The sequence below is a fragment of the Pieris napi genome, chromosome 13 (genome assembly GCF_905475465.1).
Source record: "Pieris napi chromosome 13, ilPieNapi1.2, whole genome shotgun sequence".
In the NCBI taxonomy this organism is placed as follows: domain Eukaryota; kingdom Metazoa; phylum Arthropoda; class Insecta; order Lepidoptera; family Pieridae; genus Pieris; species Pieris napi.
Genome location: NC_062246.1, coordinates 200,386 through 209,351, shown reverse-complemented (window position 1 = coordinate 209,351; position 8,966 = coordinate 200,386). Strand labels below are relative to the sequence as shown.

The following is an 8,966-nucleotide window of genomic DNA, read 5'->3' as shown; positions in this document are numbered from 1 at the left end:
TAGTACATTATTTTGATAAAACTCGTAGGGTTCAGCCTGCGTTTGCAATGTAAGCGGAAAAAATGTAATTATTTACGACATCACATTAGAAACCTCAAATATAACAGTACTTCTCCACTATTTAATGGATGTTATTATACATATAAACCTTCCTCTTGAATCACTCTATCTATTGAAAAAAACCGCATCAAAATCCGTTGTGTAGTTTCAAAGATTTAAGCATACAAAGGGAAATAGGGACAGAGAAAGGGACTTTGTTTTATACTATGTAGTGATAATAATAATTTATTTATTGCAAGAATATGGTACAAAATGTTGAGGTGATACAATCGTAAATCGTTCGCATATTCTGCCACACACGATGGCGCGCAAATTTGTCTTAAGGAATTTTACATTATTAGTCAAAGTCAATTCTTATGTTATCTAGTCTATTACACTATATACATGACATCATTAATTTTATATTAATTACGGTGTTTCACGTTCATACCCAGTTGAACATTGCCGAAATATATAATCTTTATTTACACATTTATGACAGTATTTATTTACCTAACGGTACGGTACATATTATACATTTGAAAAATACCTGTATATAAACAAAACAGAGGAGAATAACACAATTCATGAACATGATAACGACAATTTAAATTATAATAAATACTAGTGATTTTGATTTGATTTCTTATTTATTGTAAAATAGCGATTATCAAAAAAGGTGTGAATTCATTATGCGGTATTTTGAAGTGAAGTGGTCGCAAGTGATTTTGGTAATATACACGAAATCAACGCGGGCAGAGGCTATTTTAAAATAATATATGAAATTGTAAGGAATAATGTTTTATTGTTTTTGTTATACAAATCTACATAGCTAAGTATTTAATTGAATATTATTTAACATAGTGTGTGCAATTGTGTGTACGTATAGGTACGAGTACACTGAAATCTTTAGCGAATCAATGTCGTCGATCGGTAGAAGATGATTGTCGCCTTATTCATTATTTCCATCGATTTTTAATCAATTCGTCATATCACGTTCCACCGAACAGTATTTCGCTCTCGCAATAATTATTAAGTAACCCGGAGGAATTGAACGCCTTCCTGAAATTGCGAATAAAAAAGAAGTTATTATTTTATTTTATTATCCCGACTGCCTTAAGGAAGGAAGGGACGATATTTTTATTATTTTACAAACGGTGAAATTTTAAATAGGAGCAAACGGAAGACGTTCATGTATTTCGTCACGACTCATTCGATAGTGACGTCACCAATTGTCGTCTCGCTAAACGTGAGCGTGTCGGATCTCCTCTTCGCTCAGAAAGAACGCGTTCGTCTTCACACGTCGGTTCGGGGCGGAGGCGCTTCGGGCGCCGCCCTTCGGGATATCCAGGGCGGGACCGAGGGCCCGGCGCTCGGGGGCATCCGAGGCGGCGGCGACTCTACGTCGGCCGAGACCTCGTCCCGGCCCGGCGGCCCGGGCGCTCTCGTCCGCGTCGGCCCGAGACCCGCCCGCTGCAGAACGACGGGCGGCGCGCCGGAGCCCGCGCCGGGCCCACGCTCGTAAGCCGGCACGCTCACGGACACCTCGCGCAGGCCGGTCGCCGCCGGCGGACACGAAGACGGGCCGGCGGCCGCCGGACTCGGGAGCGCCCCGACGGACGACACGCCGGACCACGTCGCGACCGGAAGGGCGGGGCCGACCATCGTCTCGGGAGCGGGCGCGATCTTCAGGGCGCCGGTCTGCAGCGAGAACAGGAATAGCGACCTTCGACTCGAGTTCAACCGCCGGAAGGTGACGACGTCCTGCACCATGTTGTACACCTGCAACGGAGCAGCATCGTAGAGCGGCTGCGCAGGGTCTCGAGGACGGGCGAGAGCCGAAGGGACTTACGAAGACGCGCCGAGGCGGATCGTCGACGAGAGTCTTGAACGGGAGCTCGCCGTCGGCCGGCTCCGTGTCGTCCGTGAGGTCCACGACGGCGGAGTCCCGGCGGTCGTCCTCGTCCGGGAACAGCACGCGCGTGAGCGTCACGCGCGACGCGGCCGGCGTCGTGCCCCAGTACGAGGGCCGGGCGAAAGTCAGCGGCGTCCTCGTCAGCACCACGAACTCGCGAGAGACCAGCCAGAGGGGCCTCTCGAGGTCCGCCCGCATCAGCGCCGTCCCTCCGCCGCCGGCCGCCGCGTACTCGGCCGCCGTCACGCGGCGCTCCGCCGGCAGTTTGAAGTGGCACGAGGCTCCCGCGAATCCTTCTGTCGGACGACAAATTAAAATACTCTCTTTTTAATACTCGTGTTTTACTAAGACGTGGAACATTACATCGAAGTGTCCTCGGGGACCTCTCACCTGCGAAGGACGGGGGCTCGGCGCCTCCGTCTCGCCCCTTTCGCCTCCTCTCCTCGGTCATCTCGTTCAGGATGCTGGTGAACTTGATCTTCACGCGTTTCTCTCGATCCGACAGCTTCATCCGCCTCTTCCTCTCGGCGGCCGTGTGTCGCGTGTCTTCCACGAGTCTTATCGAGTGACTTCCGCACGTGATCACGGGATCTACGAAATGAACGAGCCTAAAGAACGTTTTATTTCTATAATATGATCAACTTCTCTCGAAGCTCTTTTATATCCATCCTTTATCAAATAAAAGTGCAAACTCTTAACTCTCAACTCTCAACGGAAGCTCACTCACCGTGGATTCCCGCGGTCGGTTGCACCGGTTTGAGGACGTCGAGTCCGCCTTCCGAGCCGACCGGGCCGACGGGACCGGGACCGGGAGCGAAGAAGCCGGAGGCGGACGAGCCCCTCGGTCGGGAGTCGGCCTTCTCCGTTCGCCTGAGGTCCCTCAGCTCGTCGTCCAGTATGCCGGCCGGACTCTCGTCGGCCCGAGGACTCGCCGCGTCCTCTCGGGAATCGGAATCGGACTCCGAGACGAGGCGGGGCGGCGTCGGGTCGGGGGCCGACCGCCGCCGAAGTTCGGCCCGCCGCCGGGGCTCGGGGTCGAGCAGATGAGGCAGGCTGAAGTACTGCAGGCCGACGCGCTTCTCCCTCTCCCACTTCTCGAGGTCGCTCAGTTGCGACGTCTCGGCGACGGCCTTCGGGCCGGGGTAGGGCGCCGTCTTCGCGTCCGTCGACGGAGTGTTTCGCGTCGCCGGCAGAAATCTCTGAAAGCGAGCGAGGATCATTCGAGCGGACGTCGCGGGCCGAGGGACGACCGAAGTCGCGGATTCACCTTAGCGTTGCGAGCCATCATCCTCAGCATGTCCCCGTAGAGGTACTGGAACCGTCTGCTCTCCGGCCGCTCGTCGTCGACGTCCAGGATCTCGGCGGAGACCGACTCCGGGGAACGGACGAAGGTCGGGGCCGCTTCGGCGGTGAGCGTGCTCCCGTCGATCTCCCGGATCTCTTCGACGTCCGGCGGGGCGACGCGGGGCGCCGGTCGACGACGGGGACGGCTCAGCGTCACCCGCAGAGGGCGGCACTTCTCGGCCAGAGGAAGATTTCGGGTCCACCAGGCGGCCCCCTGTCCCTCGACCCCGTGGCGCCGCGACAGCTCGGCCGGCGAGAGGCCCCGAAGTGTCCGGTCGGCCGTCTCGTCGACCCTCTCGAGCACCACGCGCACCTCCATCGCCAACTTTTCACCTGAAATGACATCTCGATGATCGAGGCGCCGTAGAGATGTCGTCTCGGCGAAGTTCAGCGATACTCACTGAGCCCGGGCGACTCCTCCTCGTTCTTCTCTCGTTTCACCCTCTTAGCCGCGTCGGGCTCCTCCTTCGCCTCGAAGTCGCGGGCCGGAGACTCGCTGGCGGTCTCCGCGCCGTCGCTCAGAGTTCGCTTCCTCGTCTCGCTCTCCACTTCGGGTTCGGTCTCGTCGATGACCAGAGGGCTCTCCTCGTCCGAGTCGTCCCGCTCGTCGGCGAGCACGGAGTTCTTCTCGAGGATGTCGTCGGTGAGCTCCCGCAGACGCGGCGCCTGCAGTCGCACGACGGATCGGCAGTTGAGGGCTTGCCTGATGATGAAGCTGAGCGAGTCGTCCTTGTCGGCGGGGGCCGCGGGAGGGGCGGGGCCGTCTTCGGGCTCGGAGTCGGAGTGAGGGTCGAAGAGGATGGACACCTCGGCCCGGCTGGGGTCCATGGCCTGGAGCTGTCGCAAGATGTCTCTCTGCGGGATCGCCTCCGAAGGGATCTCCGACGTCTCAGACGCGAAGGTGTGTTCTGGATATGTTCTTTTGTGTTAATTGTTGTAGTAGTATTCTTATGAAATATTTATGAATCACTAACTCCGGCGCGGGCCTCGGGAGCAGGGTGGCTTAGGAAAAGAATGAGATCTACTTAAATAAAAAATGTGTGCGTGTACTAGGTGTACACACATAAGAAGTGAAACTTCTTTATGACCTTATTTTTCGAAAAATGATCTACTATATGCAACTTTACAGAAATTGGTTAAATAAAGTTAAATTAGATAAAGTTTAACAAAAGGCTTTTATTATCATAGACATGAATACAAATACAATTATTTCATTTTAACTTATTACTGTACTACTATGTAGTACTAAGATTATTACAGAATTTCATTAATTGTAATAGAATTATTAGTATGTATTACTATCAATGTTATCCTTATTATATATTTTTGTTACTAATGGCTTCGAATCTCTTCGGATCAACCGTGGTAGGGACAAGAAAAAGATGACGCGTAACCGAAAAATGTGACAAATGTGTGTAAATTTCTTCAAAAAGCAACATGGCGCGTAACCTGCTACAAAATTTCTCTCATACGTCGATAAAGAAGTTTCACTTCAAAAGATGGCGCGTAACGGAAAAATGTGACGCGTAACGAAAAAATGTTACACTAAATCTTTTTCCAACCCCGATAAAGAAGTTTCACTTCAATAAAAATGACAAAATCATGCTTTTAAACTGAATCGAGGCCGACCGTACGAACCGATATCGTCGAGCAGACACAGCAGATCGGGGTTCTGGCATCCCTGAAAAGGAGAAGAGGCTTCGTGAATCGAGAGACTCGAGCGTGAGCGGCGGACATTAGGCGGGAACTGACCAACGCCGTGAGGTCGACGACCAGTCCCCGCTCCACTAGGCTCGGCCAAGAGGGGGGAGCCGCACTCTCCGCGTCGAGGAACCGCCTCAGCAGCAGCGCCGACGGCGTCGGCGCCTCCCGGTCCTCGCGAGCCAGCAGCCGCAGCTCGTGCCAACGCCGCTGCAGCAGCACGCTCGACACCGGACGCTCCCTGCAGATTACGATCCGGTGAATCGTCGGATCGAGCGTGAACGACGGAAACGCGGAGACGAAATCGTACTTTTTACAGAAAGCGATGTGGACGGCCGTCCACACGGAGCGGACCCAGTCGCCGTACTCGAGCGCCTCCTCGGGGCGATTCGGCGGAGGGAGGGAAGCGCCGAACACCGGGTCGGGGCCTTCGCGCCGCGCCAGCCTCGTCGTGCCGGCTGCCACGAGTCGCACGAGGAAGCGCAGCGATCGCTCCGGACACACCTGCTCGCCGGCGCGCTCGAGGAGCGGCAGCGCGGGCTCGTGCAGCAGAAGCAGGTCGGCCAGCCGCCACTCGGGCAGCGACAGCGACGGCTCGCGGCCCCCTCGGCACAGCTCGCGACGCGTCTCCTCGTACATGCGTAGCCTGCGAGAAGGATTCGAGTGTCGAAACGATAGCGGGCGCGTCGAGGCGGTCGGTCGGCGAAGGCGCCGTGGACTCACCAGATCTGCAACAGGGCGCCCGCGTCGGCGGACGTCTCGCGGGCGAAGACCTCGACGGCGGCTATACTCTTCAGGAAGCGGGCCGTGTCCCATTCGCGCGGCGGCAGTCCCCGAAGGGCTTGCGATTTCGCACGCTCGGCGACGGCTCGCTGGACCGCCTTCACGAGCCTCGTCGCGAAGCTCTTCATCTTGGCGGGGTTGACGGCGCCGTCGGCCCGGCACTCGCCCGTCTCCATCTGCCACACGCGCACCGGGTTCAGTATTTTTGCGACTCAATTGCCCTGTGGACTCAAAGAGGCCTAATACGCACCACCGACGCCACGTCGATGAAATTGAGGCGAGTGCCGAGACGCTTCAACACGGGCGGCAGCGAGTCCCAAGGCGTCTCCTCGCGGGCCACGTCACGCATCTAGGCAGACATCAAATACATTTATGTATTATTACTCTGGTCGTACAACTCGTACATGATAGTTGAGAAGTCAGTGAGGAGTGCGGGCAATACCAGGTGCAGCAAATTGCCAATGAAGTCGTAGACGCGCTGCTCCATGTAACGCGCGTCAGTCGGCTCGCCCAGCAAGCAAGCCAGCTCTTTCAGCGCCATATTGTGTCTGTTCTGTATTAAATAAATATTCATGTAGAAAACTAATTAAAGAAAACTAAAATATAAATATTATGTGCATTGTATAGGTTATGCTTTAAGACATCAAGTTCTTGTTGGCTTTTATTTGTGGCCTATTTTTATTCTGATATTGTAATGTGCATACTTATTATAGATATTCATGTTCTTTGTTTTTTATGGTTTTACTACCTTAAATTATACATGAGCAATTGCAACATAATATAGAACTTCCATCCCCAGCACAGTCTTTGCCCTTACATCTTACAGTATATAACGGTTATCTTAAGGAAAGAAATATACTATAATTGGTTCAACATAATTTCTTTTAATATATTTGTATAATAGTTGTGGAATATGATTTAAATTGAAACAAAATCATTGAACAATGTCTTGTGAAAAACAAGACATATAATTGACCTTAGATAGGAATCATAAGATTATAATTTATTACATTCTCTTTATAATTGTATATATAAAAAATATGATTTCTCTATTTTAAAAATGAATTATATGTTATACTAACTGCTAGTGGAGGCCTGCCCCTGTGAAACCAAGAAATGTTGCACAAAGCATATACTTTCTGGAACTTCTGAGCAAATTCCGTCAGCTCTGATATTGCCCAGATCTTGTCTTTTGATCCCATGGTGACTAAAAAAATAACCCATTTAGGACAAAGAAATCAATTCATGTTTAACTTGCAAATTAATTGCTCTTATATCACTGGTTATTTATATTCACCTTCATAGACCCCTCATTAAAGGATTGAAATAATAACTTCTCTTTGATGTGTGGGATCTTTTAGATTTGTTTATAATACAAAAATTCTTTCATATTTTACTTACCCAGTTATCTACTAGAACTACTACAATTTGTTTACATCTTATTAGTTGTCTAAGCCGCTTTGCCTTGCTTGGTGTAGTAGTTTATATTTACGATAATTACAATCATAATATTATTATAGATTTGCCGTCACAGTGTTGAATCCATACAATTACTAATAAAATTACGAATAGATTACACTGTTTTCAAATAGTAAACATTTTACTAAATTATTTAACACCTACTAATTGTCTAATTCCATCAACTTATTAGTTATTTTATTTATTACTTCTTGTCATCACTCATCAGTTACATTATCACCACAGATTTGAGTACTCTGTAATGCCTATATTATACGTACTCTATGGATTTAAGCTTAGTACATTTCTTTTAAATAGTAGACAAGAGATGAAAGTGACGATTTTCCGAGGACTTTGTGCGAGGGACTTACAATAATAATTTTAATAAATGTATTAAATTTAAAGCTAAGTCTTAATAAGGTAACTCAAATCAAAATCACGGCTATATATAATTAGCATACTTTTAACTCTGTTAATGTATAAGTAGCCTGTGGACGAAACTTGATAAAGCATACAACAGACTGTCAAGTATAATTTCACGTTCGAAATTCGAATTTCGAATGACGGCCGACGGCGCCTCCGGCCTCGGGCCTCCTTGAGATTGTGATTTGTGAATGTGATGTGTCATGTGTGAGGTGACATATTTCATGAAATCACTTGTAAAAAATCGTTAAAATACCATTATCGTCGAATTGCACCAACTGTTACTTAAAAACTTCTTATTATTAGTATTTAGTTATCACACGAGTATTAATAAGAAGAAACCATTTAATTTGTTTTTAAAATAATTCAGTGAAGACGCCAGGACATCATTCCATAGAGGGACCATACCGTTTGGGAAGAAGTTCTATAAGGCATTGCAATTATGAACTTTGTACGGCACAAGTAGTCCACGACCTCAAAAGATGCCTGTTTTGATTTAAAGTAAATATATTCTCAATGTGTTGCACATTATAATGACCAGGAAGAATTTTGTGTTTCAATTAGATTTCCTCTTTGTTGTCTGTCATGTGGTGTGTTCTCAAGAAATGTCCTCTCTATTCTGTTGCCCTCCTGGTACATTTTCAATTAGGGTGAAATCTTTCTTGAAATTCCCAGGCCCTTTCTAAGAGTGGATATATGTAATTTTTATGTGCTTGGTGTGAGTCATCTCAAGCGGTTTCTAATCAAGAATTAGCTCTTTTTACCATATTAATCATGTGAAGTTCCCATTTTAAATAATAATAATACAATAAAGCATATTTATTCAAGACTTACACAAATTTTTGTTTACAACCTATTTTGAGTTAGTATATTTCTTAAACTATGTTAGTATTAGTAGTAAAAGTTATTGAAGCCTTGACCCCATCCGGGTATATGCCTCCTCCATCTCATTCCAAACCTGTCTATCCTTTGCTTTCTCTAGCCAGTGCCTGCCACTTTGGCAATGTCGTCCATCCACCTCGTTTTTGGTCTGCCCTGATGTCTGTTCCCTGGGGGGCCTCTCCATTTTGTGATTTTGAGAGTCCATCTTTGGTCCTGGACCCTGGCTACATGTCCTGCCCATCGCCATTTCATTTTTAGAGCATGTTTGAGAATGTCTGTAACATTTGTCCTTTCCCTAATGGTTTTTCTTCCTCCTTAGCCTTAGCATACCTACTCCTTTCCATGGCGTGTTGTGTAAGCAATCTGTTTCTGGCCTTAATAGTGTACACCCATGTTTGGCTACCATAGGTGAGGCAAGGCA

At 48.5% G+C, this 8,966-nt stretch overlaps 1 protein-coding gene across 3 annotated transcripts; it reads right to left on the bottom strand.

Annotated features, from left to right (window-relative positions):
* Window positions 1-272: 272 nt before the first annotated feature.
* LOC125055130 lies at window positions 273-7,470 on the bottom strand. Of its 3 annotated transcripts, none has more exons than XM_047657388.1 (14): window positions 7,184-7,470; window positions 6,865-6,989; window positions 6,225-6,335; window positions 6,033-6,131; window positions 5,723-5,958; window positions 5,310-5,645; window positions 5,051-5,240; window positions 4,937-4,979; window positions 3,700-4,206; window positions 3,222-3,631; window positions 2,682-3,153; window positions 2,345-2,545; window positions 1,892-2,250; window positions 273-1,821 (listed from the first exon to the last, which is right to left on the bottom strand). In XM_047657388.1, exons 2-14 carry the CDS (start codon window positions 6,982-6,984, stop codon window positions 1,336-1,338), a joined length of 3,570 nt encoding a protein of 1,189 aa, XP_047513344.1. In that variant the 5' UTR covers window positions 6,985-6,989; window positions 7,184-7,470; the 3' UTR covers window positions 273-1,335. The 3 variants fall into 3 exon arrangements, with proteins under 3 accessions (XP_047513344.1, XP_047513346.1, XP_047513345.1); XM_047657390.1 differs by having other exon boundaries at window positions 1,892-2,247; XM_047657389.1 differs by having other exon boundaries at window positions 7,080-7,196.
* Between the last annotated feature and the right edge of the window lie 1,496 nt (window positions 7,471-8,966).

Excerpts from the sequence above, each read along its gene's own strand:
- LOC125055130 (XM_047657388.1), bottom strand. The coding sequence starts at position 6,984 with ATGGGATCAAAAGACAAGATCTGGGCAATATCAGAGCTGACGGAATTT. Across the intron at positions 6,336-6,864 it reads GGGGCAGGCCTCCACTAGCA|AACAGACACAATATGGCGCT; the intron begins GTTAGTATAACA and ends TATTTAATACAG. Across the intron at positions 2,251-2,344 it reads CGAGCCCCCGTCCTTCGCAG|AAGGATTCGCGGGAGCCTCG; the intron begins GTGAGAGGTCCC and ends GTCGTCCGACAG.